Source organism: Choloepus didactylus, chromosome 4 (assembly GCF_015220235.1).
Source record: "Choloepus didactylus isolate mChoDid1 chromosome 4, mChoDid1.pri, whole genome shotgun sequence".
In the NCBI taxonomy this organism is placed as follows: Eukaryota; Metazoa; Chordata; class Mammalia; order Pilosa; family Megalonychidae; genus Choloepus; species Choloepus didactylus.
In genome coordinates this window covers 105,645,799-105,665,871 of record NC_051310.1, presented here as the reverse complement: position 1 = coordinate 105,665,871, position 20,073 = coordinate 105,645,799, and the positions used below count along the sequence as shown (strand labels likewise).

Genomic DNA, 20,073 nt, shown 5'->3' with positions numbered 1-20,073 from the left:
AGGTTAATAGTCATTGAAAAAGTAGGTCAATGAAATAACTGGGTTGCTGAAAATAGTTAGAACTGACAGGTAGACTACTAGAAGTCTATAGGCTATAGACATTTGGTTTGAATATTTTTGTAAAGACGGCATTTCTTGGTAGAGAGATGAAAATTAAATGAATCATGCAAACTTACAGCAAAAAATAAAATTTTTAAATGAATAATAATAAAAAAAAAAGAATGCTCTTTGAATTATGCCTGTATTAGTTATGTCTTTGCACTGTTCTATCACTCAGTTATGGGACAGTGATAGGAGTAAGTAATGAAATCATGAAGGCCGACATCCAATTTTTTACTACTAGTACTCTGTACTACCCCCAAAATTAAAACATAACTATATTTTTGTTCTAGCTTGCAAACTGTTTTCTGTCTCCCAAAAAGCATTAGCAGTGAAACACTGGATTGTGTCACATAAAACAAATGCCTGAATCTTTAAGGAATGTATGGTACAAATTATTATTATTATTATTGGCTTTTTCAAAGCCATCATGGTAAACATAACTCATGTCACTCAAAGTTCCTTGCTAAATACAGTGTACTGTTAGGAAAGCAATTGGTTACTTTTTTGTTGTTTTTAAAAAATTCCTACTAAGCATTCTTTTTTGAAAATTGAAAATTTCCCCACCCAAAAAAGAAAAACAATTCCATTTTTAAATACTGTTTATTAAAGTCTCAGGAGTCTTAAATATGCTTTGTTTTTAGAATAGGGTAGCAGTAGTTTCATTAAATAGTTTGATAAAACTGTTTCCCACTTTTTGCACCTAGAGAAATCCCTAAATATATAAATAAATATAATAAAATTACCATATTTTCCTATTTAAAATTACTATACTTTGTGGACAGTGCAGTCTGTTTCACAAAGAAGGCCGATTTGTGCAAATAGTAATAGGTTGGGTGATGCCCCCCCAGTATACAAACATCATACCCAAATATAGCAAATACAAGCAAAAAATACAAGCTTTGATCTTGTTTGTAGTATTAATAAAAATAATGACCAAATTTGATTATCTGGATTTTTCAGAAGAAAAAAATAATAGGCCTATGGGGTAGAAACGTTGGCTCACTAGCAATTAGGAAAATAAGGTCTTGGGAAAAGTAATACAGTACAAAATGATCTCTATAGCACATTTGTAAAGGGTCTACAAGGAAAAGAATTTAAAATGGGTATTAGGCAGAAGAAAGTTGGGAAATTCAGTGGCCACAGAAAGAATCTACCAGTTATAGCCTAGTTGATTTCCTGCTTACCTGCTCTTGAGGCCAGATTTCTTGGGTTTGAATCCTGACTCTTATCATTTATTGCTATTGACTTAGGGACTGATAAATGGAAATAATAATAGAACCGCCATAAGGATTATAAGTTAATGCATATAAAACACTGAGAACAGAGCATAGGATATAGTGAATGTTCAATAATTATCTCTAGATGAAATGAGAGAATGTATTATATTTACATGAATACAATGTTTTACCTCCCACGTACTATGTATATGATAAGAAGTACTTAAAATATTTTTATCTCACAACCCAACTAAAAAAATTCCTTTTAAATTGCTGTACATCTTAAAAGCCAGTGATGATAATAACAGCTAATTTTTAATGTGTTCATTAAGTGTTGGACACTTCTAAGAGCTTTACATGTATTAATCATAGCAATATGGTATTTAAAAATAAATTGAATCTAGAACTGGCTTCTCCTCAGTCATAGTAATACAATCTAGTGTAGCATTGACACCAACTTCATAGTTTCTCTTCATAGGAGTGTCCCAAATGTCATGTCACAATTGAGAAGGATGGTGGCTGCAATCACATGGTCTGTCGAAACCAGAATTGTAAAGCAGAGTTTTGCTGGGTGTGTCTTGGCCCTTGGGAACCACATGGATCTGCCTGGTAAGTTGGGGAAATGAAGAGAAGAATATGTTCACATGAGTATGTGCTATGTGCTGCATATTATGGATAAGGTTTCTACTTCGTAGAGATCACCATTTAACTTGGGAGGTAATGGAAGATCCGTAGAGAGAGGAATTAGGCATATTTCACAGAGGAGGTAACAGTTGAGATGAACATTAAGAAAAAATTGTTCATTATTTTTCTAAGTGGTGGGAAATACAGGGCAAAAGGAGCAGTCTAAACAAAGGTACAGTGATATGAAAGTACATGGCTTGTTCAGAGAGGAGTTGGGTTTGTCTAGTATGTCTCTGTAGGCAAAAATTAAAATCTTAACAGTCTGTGAAATAACCCAACCTGCAGGCATGTTTTATTTATCCTGCACATCAACAGAAAAAATTTTGTCCCAAAGTTTGAAAAAATTCAGATATTTAACTACCCTTTCAAACCTAGGAACAGGCCTGCATTCTAGCTGGCAGCAATTGCCTAGAACTGAGTGGCAGCCCTTTAGATAGGATCCTTAGTTTCAGTTTGCCGTATTTCCCTAATACTGAAGGTTAATGTAGTTTGCATTTATCACACTGACACCATTGTTTTTTCTTTAGTGGAAATATCTTTGTTGCATGCATATTCCTTATCAGTAAGACTAAAGATGCTTTGAATTTCAAGAAAAAATGTGAGCACACTTTGGTAGAAGTGAAAACATTTGAGTTATAATGTGCAAATGGACAACCTCACCAATTTCTGTTACTTGGCTGTCACCTATTGGCATTTGAGTTTGTGGCTCCTGATAGGTTGCCTGATAGGGAAAAAGAGTTAGAAGGTATATTGGGGCGTAAAGTAGTTTGGACGTTATCACAAGGATTTTAAGTGGAAGTGACAAGATCAGATCTGTAATTTAGGTAGAGAAAGCTCTGTGTTATGTGCCTTACATACATTATCTCATGGTTCTGGTTACCTTGTAGAGTGAATGGGAGGGGAAGAGATTGCCAGTTCAAGACGAAATGAGGAGGATCTAAACTTAAGACAGTGGCAGGTTTCCCCTTTTAGATTCATTGGATAGATGTTAGAGGAATAGTATGAGGGATTACTTCTCTGAAGTTAATTCTGAACAGGTAAAAACTGATTGGTTAAGTAGAAGTAAAAACAGTGATTTTGCCACTGTCAGAGCTAAGGAAGTGTATTTAGGGTTTACCGAGACAGGTGTCCTGGATTTTAAGAAGGCAGTCTTGGAGTTTAAGAGCTTTCCCAGAAGCTAATTTCACCCTGTCCTTTTGTAAACAAGCCTAGTGAAGGGGGAAGTGGGTAGGGAAGAACAATTCTTTAAAGGGGTAAATTTCTGAATAATCAAATCTCTGATCACAATTCAGATTTTAAATTAACTGTATTGGAACCTGAAAAGTGTACAAAACAAATGATGGATACAGAAGAATGATCTGGATCAGGGGTGTCAGTTATGCTGCCTGTGCTCTTTACCCGTAGCTGTCATGGCAAGATTTCAGTCTGATTTCCTGCAGAAATCTGAAAATGCCTCAGAATCCTCAAAATAGCATTCTCAGTAGCACTATCAGTCATCTGAGTTAGAAGTTTTGATGAAGTTTGTATGTGTTCCTGGGTTTAAGATCCTTAATGATGTTGTTAGGATAAAGCCTAGAATGAGAGAATGCTTATAAATGTCTCAAAAATATCAAAAGGAATGTTTTAAACAATACTGTCAGATAGGGAGAAGGAGGTGTAGATAGAGAAATGGTAATAGTTAGTTAATAGAAGGCAATTTGTTTCTTCAAGGAGAGTGATCCTTGAGTTATGTTGAGGAGACTAATTTATTGGTAAGAGAGGATTATAACCCAAGCTGGAGGAAATTGATGTCTCCTGACCCAGGTTAATTATGGTTGGGAATACTTTAAAAACTTGAAAATGAGATCACTGAGCCACTGTTGGGTATTTCTGAGTAATTATGGAAAATAGAAAGACTGAAAGCAGATAAATTGTAATCCCAAAATTTGTGATTGGTTCCACAAACTATGGACCACAGAACTTGTTTCCTCATGCGAAATTTCCGAATCAAATGGTATCACTAGGATAGTGGATCACGGAATGTATTTTAGATTTCAATGAAGTATTTCAGTGTGGGATAAGTTTGTAACCTGTAATAATACATATTTCATAACATGGTTGAGGGGATTAAATGTAATAGTACATTTGAAGTCCACAGCAGGTGCATAGTAAGCACTTCATAAATACCAGCTGCTCCAGTAATGTAGGCTCGCATCAAAGAGGTAGTAACCAGGACAAGGGAAGTGCCGGTCTTACTCATTTCCACTCTAAGCTGACTTCTCTGGGCAGTCTCCCTTCCCCACTTTGTGTATTATTCAATTTTAAATGAATTTTGTAAACTGTAATAGCATGTAAAACACATATTGCAGTGTGTATTACATAGTGGGCCCTCAACTATTTGTTCTTTTTTGCTTATAAGAGAACAAATAAGGTGAGTAATTCTGGAAATATCATATTTGAGAATATTTGACCTAAATATTTGAGAATATTTGACCTAAATAAGAGAAGACCTTGGAGGTGAAATAATCTCTGTCTTTAAAAATTGAGTTGGAATTTTGAACTGTAGTTGATAAATGGAAGTTCTAGAGTCACAGTGTTTTCTAATGATTTTAGTCGAGCTGATTTGGAATGGACTGCCTTAGGAGGAGGTGGGGAGTTCCTTATTTTTGAATGGGGAAAACTCATCCATTGTTACAGAGAGGGACTGGACATGGATCAGATTCCACAATACTCAGTTCTTTTCAGTCTGGTAATTCTATCATTACAACCGTAGAACCCTGGACATTTTAACATCTCAGTTGATCTGTTATAAGGGAGAATGTTGGTTCTGGATGGTCTGGGTTAAAATTCTGTGATCTGTCCCTTTTCATTGTTTTTATGGCTTTATGGAATCCCCTTAATTTACTTTAAAGGTACAACTGTAACCGCTACAATGAGGATGATGCAAAGGCAGCAAGAGATGCACAGGAAGTAAGTACAATTATTTTCATATAAGTGTTGAGTAGGAATGTCCATTATATATTCATTAAAGAATAGTGTAACAGTTTTCATCTCTGAAAGATTTGTATCAAGATAATCCCAACAAATACTGTGTATCTATCTGTTTATATTTTGAAAGGGAATCTTACCCAAAATGCTTATCAGGAACATTCTTATTTATTTTATTAACTTCATTATTCATCAAGAATCTTCCTATATAGCTAAAATAACTTATCACACTTAACCAATTTAATAATTCCTTACATTCATTCAGTCCCCAGTTGTCCCAAAAATATTCTTTTCAGATGATTTCATAGCCAGGATGCCAACCAAAACATGCTTTGTATCTGATTCTTATTTCACTTTTTAATGTTTCTTTAAAATTTATTTCTAAATTTATTTCTAATTTTAAAATACCATAAATACAAAAGAATGTATAGAACCTGGTTCTGTCATATTGTTAGAAATGAAAGTTCTGTCACGTTTTAAAAGACTGGAAATTATATTTTGTATTTATAAATGTAGAGTGTTTCACAGACTTTCACATTATTTAGGATCCTTTTAAAGGAAAAAAATTCCAATGATTTCCAGTGTTGATTTAAATTCTGTTCATTATAATATTGCATAAATATGTATAAACAAAAAATTAGCTGTAAACTCTTTTAAGTTCTTATACAACTGTATAGCCAAACCAAGAGAGCTAAAAAGCCAGTGAAACTCAAGTTAACATTAATTTAAATAATTTTATTATTTGACAGATAATATTTGCTGAAATTAAATTACTGCTGATAGACTGTTATATAGCTAGGTTCTTTTTAATTTAGTATTACTACACTATTAAAGTAGTGTCATGTGATTGATAACTCATCCTCCCACCAGTTTTCTTTATTTCATTTATTGCAAATCTTTGTTGCTACAAAGCATCCTTATTTGACTTGACCAAATATTGATGAATATTGATGTATTCTCTTATCACTTATTTTTCTCACTAGCCTGTAACAGTTAAAGCAGTGCTACTTTTAATGCCAACTTTTTAGCCATTTCACAAATGGCTGCCCTGAAATTAAATTTTGGTCCTTGGTTATAAGTTCATTCAGATAATCCAGAATGTTTGTATTTTTTCTTCATCAGGTTATCACATTTTTAAACACATTTTTAAAATTTTTAAATAAATTTTTTTTAAATATTTAAAAATATCATGGACTGTTGAGACCAGGTCATTTGGCATCCCTGCCCCATTCCTATCTAGTGGTCTCTATCAAAAAGGGATGTTGGATTTTGTCAAATGCTTTTTCAGCATCTATTGAGATGATCAATTGATTTTTCCCTTTTGACTTGTTAATGTGTTGTAATACATTGATTGATTTTCTTATGTTGAACCATCCTTGCATGCCTGGAATAAACCCCACTTGGTCATGGTGTATGATTTTTTTAATGTGTCTTTGGATTCGATTTGCAAGTATTTTGTTGAGGATTTTTGCATCTATATTCATTAGGGAGATTGGCCGGTAGTTTTCCTTTTTTGTAGCATCTTTGCCTGGTTTTGGTATTAGATTGATGTTAGCTTCATAAAATGAGTTAGGTAGTGTTCCCTTTTCTTCAATGTTTTGAAAGAGTTTGAGTAAGATTGGTGTCAGTTCTTTCTGGAAAGTTTGGTAGAATTCCCCTGTGAAGCCATCTGGCCCTGGGCATTTATTTGTGGGAAGATTTTTGATGACTGATTGGATCTCTTTGCTTGTGATGGGTTGGTTGAGGTCTTCTATTTCTTCTCTGGTCAGTCTAGGTTGTTCATATGTTTCCAGGAAATTGTCCATTTCATCTACATTATCCAGTTTGTTGCCATACAGTTGTTCATAGTATCCTCTTATAATTTTTTTAATTTCTTCAGGATCTGCAGTTATGTCACCTTTTTCATTCATTATTTTGTTTATATGGGTCTTCTCTCTTTTTGATTTTGTCAGTCTAGCTAGGGGCTTGTCAATCTTGTTGATCTTCTCAAAGAACCAACTTTTGGTGATATTTATCCTCTCTATTGTTTTTTTGTTCTCTATGTCATTTATTTCTGCTTTAATCCTTGTTATTTCTTTTCTTGTACTTGGTTTAGGATTGGTTTGCTGTTCATTTTCTAGCTTCTTCAGTTGATCCATTAGTTCTTTGATTTTGGCTCTTTCTTCCTTTTTAATATATGCGTTTAGTGCTATAAATTTCCCCCTTAGCACTGCTTTTGCTGCATCCCATAGGTTTTGGTATGTTGTGTTCTCATTTTCATTCGTCTCTATATATTTAGCAATTTCTCTTGCTATTTCTTCTTTAACCCACTGATTGTTTAGGAGTGTGTTGTTTAACCTCCAGGTATTTGTGAATTTCTAAGTCTCTGATGGTTATTGACTTCTAATTGTATTCCATTGTGGTCAGAGAATGTGCTTTGAATAATTTCAATCTTTTTAAATTTATTGAGGCTTGTTTTATGTCCCAGCATATGATCTATTCTGGAGAAAGTTCCATGAGCACTAGAAAATTATGTGTATCCTGGTGATTTGGGATGTAATGCCCTGTATATGTCTGTTAAATCTAATTCATTTATCAGATTGTTTAGGTTTTCAATTTCCTTATTGGTCTTCTGTCTGGTTGATCTATCTATAGGAGAGAGTGATGTGTTGAAGTCTCCCACAATTATTGTGGAAACATCAATTGCTTCCTTTAGTTTTGCCAGTGTTTCTCTCATGTATTTTGTGGCACCTTGGTTGGGTGCATAGACATTTACGATTGTTATTTCTTCTTGCTGAATTGCCCCTTTTATTAGTACGTAGTGGCCTTCTTTGTCTCTCAAAACATCCCTGCATTTGAAGTCTATTTTATCTGAGATTAATATTGCTACACCTGCTTTCTTTTGGCTGTAGCTTGCATGAAATATTTTCTTCCATCCTTTCACTTTCAGTTTCTTTGTGTCCCTGTGTCTAAGATGAGTCTCTTGTATGCAACATATTGATGGTTCATTTTTTTTTGATCCATTCTGCGAATGTATATCTTTTAATTGGGGAGTTTAATCCATTTACATTCAACATTATAACCGTGAAGGCATTTCTTGAATCAGCCATCTTATCCTTTGGTTTATGTTTGTCATATTTTTCCCCTCTGTCTATTAATATCCTTTATTGTACCCATACCGAATCTCTTTAGTACTGAACCTTTCTCCAAGTCTCTCTGTCCTTTCTTTGTTTCTCTGTCTGTAGGGCTCCCTTGAGTATCTCCAGTAGGGCAGGTCTCTTGTTAGCAAATTCTCTCAGCATTTGTTTGTCTGTGAAAAATTTAAGCTCTCCCTCAAATTTGAAGGAGAGCTTTGCTGGATAAAGTATTCTTGGCTGGAAATTTTTCTCACTCAGAATTTTAAATATATCGTGCCACTGCCTTCTTGCCTCCATGGTGGCTGCTGAGTAGTCACTACTTAGTCTGATGCTGTTTCCTTTGTATGTGGTGAATTGCTTTTCTCTTGCTGCTTTCAGAACTTGCTCCTTCTCTTCTGTGTTTGAGAGTGTGATCAGTATATGTCTCGGAGTGGGTTTATTTGGATTTATTCTATTTGGAGTTCGCTGAGCATTTATGATTTGTGTATTTATGTTGTTTAGAAGATTTGGGAAGTTTTCCCCAACAATTTCTTTGAATACTCTTCCTAGACCTTTACCCTTTTCTTTCCCTTCTGGGACACCAATGAGTCTTATATTTGGACGTTTCATATTATCTATCATATCCCTGAGTTCCATTTCGATTTTTTTCAATTTTTTTCCCCATTCTTTCTTTTATGCTTTCATTTTCCATTCTGTCATCTTCGAGGTCACTGATTCGTTGTTCAACTTCCTCTAGTCTTGTACTATGAGTGTCCAGAATCTTTTTAATTTGGTCAGCAGTTTCTTTAATTTCCGTAAGATCATCCATGTTTTTATTTAGTCTTGCAGTGTTTTCTTTATGCTCTTCTAGGGTCTTCTTGATTTCCTTTATCTCCCGTACTATGGTCTCATTGTTCATCTTTAGTTCTTTGAGTAGCTGCTCTAGGTGCTGTGTCTCTTCTGGTCTTTTGATTTGGGTGCTTGGGCTTGGGTTATCCATATCGTCTGGTTTTTTCATATGCTTTATAATTTTCTGTTGTTTTTGGCCTCGTGGCATTTGCTGAACTTGATAGGGTTCTTTTAGGATTTGTAGACCAATTGAAGTCCTTATCTCTAATTTATCAGATCTATAGCTTCGTGGAGTACACTTTCTCTAACTAACCAGCAGGTGGCGTCCACGAGCCACCTGTTCTCCACAAGCCAGTTTTCCCCTGCTTAGCCTTTTTGGTGAGTGGGGGAGTGAGTCTTGTGGGGTCCAATTGGTGTAGCAAGCTTGCGTGTGTAGTTGGTGTTGCCTGCCCTGTATATGGGGTGTGTTTCTGGGCAGTCAGGGAGGGGGGGGGTGGCTCTAACAATCAAATCTCCCTGGTGATCCTAGAGTTTTAAAGCTGCTGCAATAGTCTAATCCTTCAGTTCAGTCCTGCCACAGTTTGTCTCTGCCACTGACCCACAAGTCCTTGGTATTGGCGTATGGCTCCTGAGACTTGCAAGTGGGCCCCTCTTCCAGGCCGTGCACCCCGGGTCCTCTGTTGAGGGATGACTGTGCTATGTCACAGGTGAGTGCCGTCCCCCCAGGGCAGTTCTGGGCTGCTGGGCTGTGTAGGGAGGCTCCCAGTCTGCTGAAATGATGGCTGAATGAGGCTTTGTTAATTCACACTGCTCTACCTTCCCTACTCTGGGACAATCAGCTGAGGTTGCAGGGAAGGCTAATGTCCACGCCCAGTTTTGTGGTGTGTGCCTGTTATTTGAAGCACTTCCGTCACACTGGGTTGTCTGGGGCAGTTCTGGGCTATGGGGCTGGCGATGGGCAGGAGTGTTTCCTGTCCACCAGGATGATGGCTGTGAGCGGACACCCCCCTTTTCTTGGGAAGTTGTGGTGTTTAGTGAATTTTCTCAGCCACTGGATTATTGGGTTTTGTCTCAGAGCTCTCCTAGTTCTGCTCTTGACTTGACCTGCCCAAATTGCAAGTCTTTGAAGCTTTCTGTATTGGGCTTCTTAGAGTAATTGTTTTAGAAAAAGAAAAAAGGATTAAAAACAAAACAAAACAAAACAAAACAAAACAAAACAAAAAAAAGGGGCCCTCCTCAGAGATCTAATGGGTTATTGAAATGCTAAGAGACAAAGTAACCAGGGCCATTAAGGAAAGGTCCACAGGGCAGAGAGATCAGCTTTTCTTCGGGATTTGCATATGCGCCTCCGGGCCCTTCCCCTTTCTATGTTCACCAGAACTCCAAAAATCCTCTGCTTTCATTTTGGAGTTTTTCGTGTTGTTTTTTTTCTATGCCTGTCTCCTCTCTGCTGGGTTGGCTGCTCTCAGATTCTCTGGTGTCTGGTGTCAGTCTATCTGTGGTTGGAGTTTGAATCAGTAGAATGAGTTTCCGATAAGGGCTGCCACTGCAGTTCTCCCTTCTCCTTCCCGGAGCTGACAGCCCCTCCTCCCACGGGACTGAGCCTGGCAGGGAGGGGCGCGGGTCCCCTGGCCGCAAAAACTTACAGATTTCGCTGATCTCAGCAGTTCCATGTTTTCATGAGTGTTGTATGAAGTATGCCCAAACGCAGATTGCTCTGTGGTGTCCAGTCCACGCAGTTCCTGGCTTTCTACCTACTTTCCTGGAGGAGTAACTAAAACATACAGCTCACCAGTCTGCCATCTTGCCCCGCCTCTAGTGGTTTTTAGACTCTCATTTGAGATACGTGACCCCATGTAATTTTGATATGAAAATTCTACAGTGACAGTCATGCTTTTTCCAACATTCCACTTGGACTTGATTCTACTATTGTAGATTCTGTTTAGTCATTACATGTCCTTCCATTGTGTTGTGTTGTGTTTTTCATCTTAGCCTTTTCTCACTTTATGACTTGCTGTTTTTGTTTTAAGTAATCACAATCATGTGACATCCTACTGAAGAGGCCTTGCATTTTCCAAAATATTCCAAATTTTGATGATAATCTTTGATAGCACCTGGTCTTCATTTCGGTGCTGAGAGAATCCCTTTCTGAGATCTGCATGGAGTTACTAACATCTAGATGCTAGAATGTATTATTTTTCTAGTCCATATCTATTAGACTAAGCTATAGAAACTTCTGGAGTAAAGGAAGAGATTTAATATCAGTGCTTTTATTTGTTTGTTTAGTGGCAGCCACACCTGCCAGAATGAATACAGCATACTATTGCATGTCTATCTGGCCTTTTTTTCTTTGCCCACTTCCCCTTCTCCTACTCTGGTCTTCTGTTTACTGGGAGTTTCAGGAAAGTACTAGAAAATATGTTTGGAAGTTGACATGCAGTCTGGAAAGAACTTATATAGTACTCTGAATGCCTTGGAAAACTACCTCTGTCATAGAATAATTGTTTACTTAATATACTGTACCACAGGACTGACAGTGTTGGACATTTGAGTCTTCCTGTCTTCTAGACAAGGAGTTGGCACAACTTTTTCCATGAAGGGCTAGATAGTAAATATTTTCAACTTCTCCAGCCATAAGGTTTCTGTTGGGACTACTCAACTCTGCCTCTGCCCTTGTGACACTAAAGAAACCATAGACTTAAATAAATGGATGTGACAGTGTTCCAAGTAAACTTTATTTACAAAAAAAAAGGTGGCAGCTGGATTTGGCTTGCAGACCATAGTTTGCCAGCCTCTGTTATAAGCAGTTAGTTTTGTTTTGTTTTTTCCCAAAGTGTCTTCAGGCATTTCTGCATTTTATCGCTGTAGATTCTGGCAATTGATTGGGAAGTTAGTCTTATTTGCAGTGGTGGTATGGGTTTTCTTTTTTCATGTTGAGCTTTAGAGGTGTTGTTGTGAAAACTTATTTCAGAATTGTTGGTCAGATTAAATCAGAAGTACTCTAGTGTCATGTAGTTTAATATGATTTAGGTTTTCCTTCCATTTTGAGAATTGGACAGGCTTGAAAATGTTAGTGCTTTTGGGGGAGATAAAATGCCAAGCAGATTACTTTCACACATTATATTTTTGGGTTGGCAGTTTTCCAGCGTGTAAGTATTAATTTGATCCCTATCTGACTCTTGAAATAACCTGGCTTGTGTCAGTTTAGGTGATTTATCAGTATTGTATGATACTGGATGATGTGATTGGTTAAATTATGTGGTTCAGAGTTAGTATTTCTAAGCAAGAGACAAACCATAAGTCCAAACAATGTCTGTCATTAGTAGACTTTTAAGAGATAGGAAGAGAGAGCAGATCTGAAAGTAAAAGAAAAAAATATGTATGTTATTTAAAAAAAAAACAAAAAGCCTTTGATTGTATTTAACAAGGGTTTATTAATTCATTTTCTGCACATTGGGTAATAGAGATATGAAGATTAATTTTTTTAAAAACCCAGTGTTCAGATGTCTCCAATAGTCATAATTTTTTTTTTTTTTTTTTTTTTTTTTTTTTTTTTTTTTACAATTGGTTCGAGTCAGGATCCATACAGCTTTTCAGGTTACGTTTGATTGGTATCTCTTAAGTCTCCTCTAATCTGTAGTGCTTCCTGCTTTTTTTTTTTTTTTTTTTTTTTTTTGTCCTTGCCAATTATTTGTTGAAAAATTAGGTCATTTAGAATTTCCCACATTCTGGATTTTTGTGATTACAGTGCCATGATGTTGTCTGACAGGTTTTTCTATCCCTCTATTTCCTGAAACAAGTGGTGGTTAATTCTAGAAACTTGATCAAATTCAGATTCCGTTGTACGGGTGTTGGGGGTTGGGGGAAAGGATAGGAGGCACATAACATCCAGTGGTGCTGTATACTTTCAGTTGCACTGTATCGGGCGTTGTTTGTTTTATTTCTTATTGTATACTATAGAACAGTGCTATCCGTTAGAACTTTCTGTAATGATGGCAATGTTCTATATTGCTACTGTTCTGTATTGCTGCTGATCAATTTGATAACCACTAACCACACTTGGCTATAGAACACTGAGGAACTGAATTTTTAATTTTAATTGCTTTAAATAGCCACATATGCTTAGTGGCTAATGTGTTAGAAAGGACAGTTTTATAGACATTTAAAGTAATAGTAAATAACAAAGACAGCAATGGATGTTTTTGGTTTGTTCCTGGTTTAAGCTTAAATTTCTATACTGTTTCACAGTGAGTGTGATATTAGCTTTTGTTTATAATACTTGTTATAATTATATGACCTTCATTTTTCTTAATGGGACAGCGATCTAGGGCAGCCTTGCAGAGGTACCTGTTCTACTGTAATCGCTATATGAATCACATGCAGAGTCTACGCTTTGAGCACAAACTATATGCTCAGGTGAAGCAGAAAATGGAGGAGATGCAACAGCACAACATGTCCTGGATTGAGGTGCAGTTCCTGAAGAAAGCAGTTGATGTCCTCTGCCAATGTCGTGCCACACTCATGTACACTTATGTCTTCGCCTTCTACCTCAAAAAGAATAATCAGTCCATTATCTTTGAGGTAGGAGTAGTGCCTGGGGGGAACAAAGCCCACCTTGTGTCATAGGACCATTTGGTCTTTCATAGAGAAGATATATAGACTTTTAAAGATTCCTGTCTGCTCAGAAAATATAGGTAAACTATATTTACTAGGAAGATACAGGAAAAAAATGAGTTTCGTTGATCTTTGTCAATTTGATGTGGTTTAGCCGTCTGGCAGTTGAGTGTGTAGGCCTTAGAGTCAGCCCTGGATTTGAGTCTTATCTTCATCACTATTTAGCTTTGTTGACTTGGAGCAGATTACATAAAGTCTTCTATTACTATATTTTAAAATGGGGGTAATCATAGACTAATTCCTTTCTAGAATGTAATGAGATTTAAGTGAAACAATCCATGTAAATTCTTTATACAGTACTTGGCACATAATAAGTGCTCCATTCAGACTAAACTAATCTACGATATTAGAAGTTAATATGGTGTTTACCTTTGGTGGAGAAGTAGTGACTAAGGGGGCTTTTGGCATGCTGGTAGAATTCTGTTGATGATCTGAGTGCTGGCTATACAAGTGTATAACACTGATGTCCATAGATTGACTAGAGAGTAAGACTGACTAGCAGATGAAAATTTAGATGGGTAACGTGCAGAGAGCTAGCTATAGTAGTAAAGTATAGCAAAATTTTAATCTTCTTTTAGTGTTCTCTTAGAAGAAATAGGTGCAGCCAGATGTAAGCAAGAATAGGTTTCCATTTTTTCTTTCCTTTCAAATTGTCCTCAGTATTCTTCCAAAGGTAGTTGGTGAATCTTTAGTTCTTTAATCTTTTTAAAAATTGCCCAGGGAGAGAATAAGTTATTAGAGGTCAAAGTGATAAAGAGCTTTATAGATGCCAATAAACCACAAGAGTTACGGAATCAGTGTTGAGAGCAATCTCTAGGCAAAAAAGCAGCTAAAATGGTTTGTCTTTTACCTTTCTTTTAAAGCCAAAAGCAACGATATGTATTCTTCCTCTTTTTGCAGAATAACCAAGCAGATCTAGAGAATGCCACAGAGGTGCTTTCGGGCTACCTGGAACGAGATATTTCCCAAGATTCTCTTCAGGATATAAAGCAGAAAGTACAAGATAAATACAGGTGAGGTTTTTTTTTTGTTGTTGTTCTTTTGTTTTGTTTTGTTTTTGTTTTTTTTTAAATTACTATTGAGCAAAAGTTTCTGCCAGTAGTGCTCTAGTATGCCTTAGCAGTGAAATTAGGTGGTAGTGAAACTTGGGTTTAGCATATCCAGTAACTGAGCTGCTGCCATGTTTCTCACCGATTGCTTCTGTCCATTGGGCAACGAATTGCAGATAGTAGTGCTGGTCAAGCATAGAGGAGGAAATTAGCCATTTATCCCACCAGCTGATTCTGCTTCTTCTGTTCAGCTTTATCTACTTAGTTGCTGCCCTGCAGGGAAGAAAGAGCCTAAAAAGGGCAAGTGGCCATTAGGATGAGGGGTGAGAATAGGATGCTGGTCCTAACATGGGGATACTTTGGGTCATAGCTATTGACAAGTGAGCTCCCCAAACTCACTTTTTAGAGGTGTTGGTTTGTTTTGTTTTTAGATTTGTTATTTCTAAGGGAAGAATTACTTTGTCTTAGGGGTAGATGATACTTCAGATATACCACCTCTTAGGCTAAAGAAGGAAAATGTTTGATTTCTCAACATGAAGCTCTTTCTCCCGAAGTTATTTTCCTGGCAATTGCTAATTTCTTTTTAATAGTTAAATAAAATCATAGTAGGAAACTTTGGAAAACTGGAAGACTTGGAGATTTGGTCCTTACTAATATTTTCACTTTACTTAGCTAACTATAGCTACTAACTACCTTGTGTTTATAGTGTTTAAGGTTTATAAAGGTTTTACAGATGTGAGTAAATAACCCTTGAAATTACTTCTTTCTGAAACTCTTAACTTATTTGTAGAACAACAGGACTGAATGAGATGATCTATAAGGTTCCTCGGAACTTCTAGCACTTTATGCTCTAAAATTAATTCCTAGGGCTGGGAATCATGCCTCTACATGTTTTAACATTAGAAAGAATTTGTGTCTGTATATCTAGACCTGGAAATGTGCCTATTAAAAACAGATGCTTGGTTCTGAGTCTGGATACTGTAGGGGTGCCTTAAATAAATTAAGCCGATACCTGTTTTTATTAGTGGAAGCTGACAACAAGTTTTTCTTTCTGTCTTTGATTACAGATACTGTGAGAGCCGACGAAGGGTTTTGTTACAGCATGTGCATGAAGGCTATGAGAAAGATCTGTGGGAGTACATTGAGGACTGAGAATGGCCCTGCATAAAATGAACTCTGAAAACTTTGCCATCTAGAGTGCTCATGCAATTAAAACAAACAAAACAAAACAAAACAAAACAAACACAAACAAAGAGGCACTAAGCCTATTCTGACACCGCTGGTCTGTAGTACCGGAATTCTGTTTTGTTAACGGAAAGTTTAAGTAAATTATATTGTAATAAAAAAAAAAGGTAGATAAACCATTGTACAACAGTATTCTAGGCCGCCAACAAAAGTGTGACAGACACACTAAAAGCCCTCCAACTTTAACTTCTAACGTAGCTTCATTCTCAAAGCTGACTCCTTTTTTCTTTTTCTTTTTCCTTTTTTTTTCTGAGTATAGTACAGTTAAAATTTAAAACAGCTCCTTGACACTGCTTTTCATGCCCAAACCAGCCATTTTGTTGTACTTTGGTAAAGAACCTCTTCCCCTTTCTCCCCTACACATACAAACACACCCACACACACAGACTGACTCTCTTTTTCTCATACCCCAAGGTCATGAGTGAATGATTATTAGCTCCTTGTAAAGAAAATTCTTGGGGTGGGGAAGGGGGGTAGGCAGCAAGAGGATTAAACAAAAAAACAAAAACAAAAAAACTTTGTATATGACTTTTAAAACAAGAGGACAACACAGTATTTTTCAAAATTGTATATAGCGCATATGCATGGACAAAGCAAGCGTGGCACGTGTTTGCATAATGTTTAATTACAAAAAAATATTTATTCTTTAAAAATCTTCAAGATTATGTCTATTTGCTGTGCATTTTCTTTCAGTTTGCTTTATCTTTCCAGGGTTGGGGGTTGGGATAAAAGGTGTGTTGTTTTAGTTTCTCTGGAAACCTAACTAGAGCTCTTTGATTTCCCTTTCCTGCTCCTTAGGTTGCTTTGCCCTTTGGGTTTTGGTATATTGTTTGCTGGCCATGGGCTTCAAGCCTGGAATTCCCAGCTCGTTGAAGGACAGGGAAGCCAAGCTCTGACTAAACACAATGGCCTGATAAGGGCTGCAACAGGGAGATTTGTTGCTGTCATTCAAGAATGTCCCAGTCCCCCAGCTTCATCCACCTCCGTGGCCTCATGCATCTACCAAAGCCATTGTTGCCCATGTCACGCACACAGCTGAAGGCTTCTTAGCCTACCTGTTACATCCAGAAGAAGCATTTCAACCCCCCCACCCCCCCCACCCCCACTTTTTGGGGGTGGTTGGTGGTTTTGTTTTAATTGCTGCTTTTAAGATTTTAGTTATGGCTCTTCTCTCACCCCTTCGCCATGTTAGGGTGGCAGATAGAATGTTTTTGCTTTAAATATAAATAAATAGCCATTCACTTAGTCTCAGATTGTGAATTTAAAATGGCAGATACTGAAATTGCCTGTGTGTGTTGCTGTGGGTTCAGTTTGAAGACAAACACCCCTAGAACATGATATTCCCATCTAGTGCATTTAAATAGAAATCACTGAGTTTGCTTCTTTTCTATTTTCAGCAGGTAGGAGAATTAATAATGCATTTTAGCTGTGATGTCCATTTTTATGAAATTTCTACTAAGCTATGTTAAAAGTAAAGGATGGTGGTGGTTTTATTACCTGTATACCCTTTTAGGCCATTCTGGCTATGGTAATTTTCAACAGGTTAGCAGACCCAAATCCGTCAGTTTTACACAGGAGTACAGAGTGAACTAGGCAACTAGATTAAGAGGTCTTAATATTAAATACCCAATTTTGGCTAAGGACCTCTTTGTCTTCCTTTAAATGTCTTGTGCCTAGGGAGTGTTTACCATTTGTGAGGCAGCTTTGTCTGCTCTTGCATTGTACATCTTATTACTCCATTGGGAAGTAGGATCACTTTCCTCTGGCCTTTTGCCTAAGTTAGGCTTTGCTGAATCAACCCTACTTTTCCTTTTAGAAAAGGTTGTTATATGAGATGTACTTGCAACTGTTCTTTTCCCATCAGAAATCAGTGAATGTTTGCTGAGTATATTATGCTGCTTCCTTAAACCACTTGTTGCTTCAGGATCAACTTTACATGTACCTTTTATTCTTTCCTCCCTTGCCACCTCAGGTGCAAATCTGAACTCAGTGTCTGTTTCTTCCGTATTCTCTTTTCCTCCCCCTTCTCCCATCATCCATTTGACTTCATTTATTTTAAATGACTGCCAGAAATCTTAAAATATATTATCAAAATTAAGGAGGTTTTTTTTTTTTTTAGAAAGCTTGAATAAGTTCTTTTCTTTGGTAACTTTGAAAGCAGCCAGATTTACTATATAGATACATGTGAATTCCTAAAAATGCTTTGTGTATGTGTGGTGTTTTTTTGTTTTGTTTTTTTTTGTTTTTGTTTTTTTTTTTTTTTTTTTTGAAAGCTTTCTAGTTTACCTTGCGGTATCTAGGTTTAAGTGTCATAAATTCTCTTTACATGCTCCAAAAACTGTGTGCACTTCATAATATCAGCCCCCACCCATGGAGGAACAGTGCTTTTTAGAGATGCTTTCTAGTTTCAGTGTTGGCATACTGTCTAAGGGTATTGCAATTGTGGGTGTGTTCCCTAATTTGTATGGATCAAGGTGTACTGGCTTTTTCTACTTCCAAGCTTTTAACAGCAATCTCCATATTTGGCAGAATTCCTCAAGTTAACTACTTTCATACTTAATAGCTTCAATGTTGCCAGCTGGGATAGGCAAGCCATATTGTATGACAGCTTCCCTATTTCACCTCCCTAAGTCTGTGACAGGGCTCTATCTATTCATAGCAAGCACCAGGGTGTCCCTGTTTTCTTGAGGGCAGTTTACATTGTCTTTTCAAAAGTGCATGTTGCATTAGAACAATTCATTCAGCAGTAGATGGATTTTCAATGATTTACAATAAAAATTTGATCCGAAGCTCAGGACACAAACTGCAGTGGTAAAATTGAGTAGCATATAATATCAGACTCTAAATTCTGTGTAATTTGCTGCAACCCGGATTGTATGTGTCTTATGTGTGTTTAAATAAATATATTAAATACACATGTGTATAGATACGCACATACAACAGATTTAAGACTGACTGACTTGATTTAAAGTGGGTGAATCTGCAGTGTAAAATGTGGTTCAGCCACTGTTAGGAACTGAAATTTAGTTAAAGAAAGAAAAGGATGTAATGTAACAGATTCTTTTAGCTACAAATCCAGGTATAGAGCACTTGGGGGAAGGGAGGGGGTGGGTTGGTGAGACAATCAGATTGGTAAATTGATTAAATGCTCCTAACCCTGTAATTTTGTGCATAGAGCACCCTGTGCTGTGGAAATAACTGTTCTTAGATTTTCATTGTAACTGGACTGTTCAGGTTGCCCAGAGGGAAAGAACATTCCTAATTCTAATAAAATAAACTTTTATTTTGTTATTCCATTAGTAATTTATGTTTATTTTTATAGTTAAAAAAAAAAAAAGACATATTGGTAACCCAAGAGCCACCTATATTATGTGCCTTATTCACTGTTCCTATTTAATATAAAACGTCAAGATTTAGTTCGGTTTCTTTGCAGGGAACTGTGAATGAGACTATCCCCAATTATTAACTTGATTGCTGAAGCCTTCAAAGCATTTTCTAAAAACTTTTCAATTTCTTTGTCTCCAGTATTGAATTTAAATTGCTGTTTGTGGTGTTTACAATGATACAGACTAGATGCTTGGTAAATCTTTGTCAATTTTTTTTAAGAAAATATTTTTAAAAATCATTCTCAACCTCCAAACTTCATATAACTTCCATTTAGCTCACTTTTAGAAGCTGATAACTCCTGGACAGAGGGAGGGAGAAAAGGAGGGAGTGTTGCTTTCTTAAAGTTCTGAAAGCTGTAAGAATTTGTTATTGATGTTCTAGCCAAGTCCAGATTTTAGGACAATTTAATTTGGTCCTATTTGGATCTGTAATTATAAGGGTTCATTTATCATTTCCATCTTTAAAGCACTTTTACGAATTATATTGCTCTCTAAAGTGAGTGGGATACAAATGGCTCTGTTTTGCAAAAGAAGAAAATTGGGTTCAACTAGGTTAAGTAACTTGCCCAATAATTCACAACTTCTTATATCTGTGACTCAAGCAATATTTTACTACCTCTTTGCATCCATCTTTTCTAATTTTGGTCTCAGAGTGACCTAGAATTCAATACCGGGAAAGTTGGTTCTTAACTATAGTTTTATGCTTTTAAACAGTATCAAAGACTAGATAAATACCTGTCACTGCTACTTTTAGAGGAATGCTATCTTTGATCTTTCAGTTGGTTGTATATTTTGCAACAAATTT

General features: G+C 36.5%; 1 protein-coding gene across 2 annotated transcripts in view; it reads left to right on the top strand.

Annotated features, from left to right (window-relative positions):
- Window positions 1-19,181, top strand: part of ARIH1 (ariadne RBR E3 ubiquitin protein ligase 1) — a 163,928-nt gene extending 144,747 nt beyond the window's left edge. For both annotated transcript variants that reach the window (XM_037833495.1, XM_037833496.1), the window contains 5 exons: window positions 1,798-1,928; window positions 4,895-4,952; window positions 13,235-13,495; window positions 14,489-14,601; window positions 15,705-19,181. In XM_037833495.1, coding sequence (XP_037689423.1) covers window positions 1,798-1,928; window positions 4,895-4,952; window positions 13,235-13,495; window positions 14,489-14,601; window positions 15,705-15,789 — 648 coding nt within the window. In that variant the 3' untranslated portion in view covers window positions 15,790-19,181. The remainder of the gene's footprint in view (window positions 1-1,797; window positions 1,929-4,894; window positions 4,953-13,234; window positions 13,496-14,488; window positions 14,602-15,704) is intronic.
- Window positions 19,182-20,073: the final 892 nt, after the last annotated feature.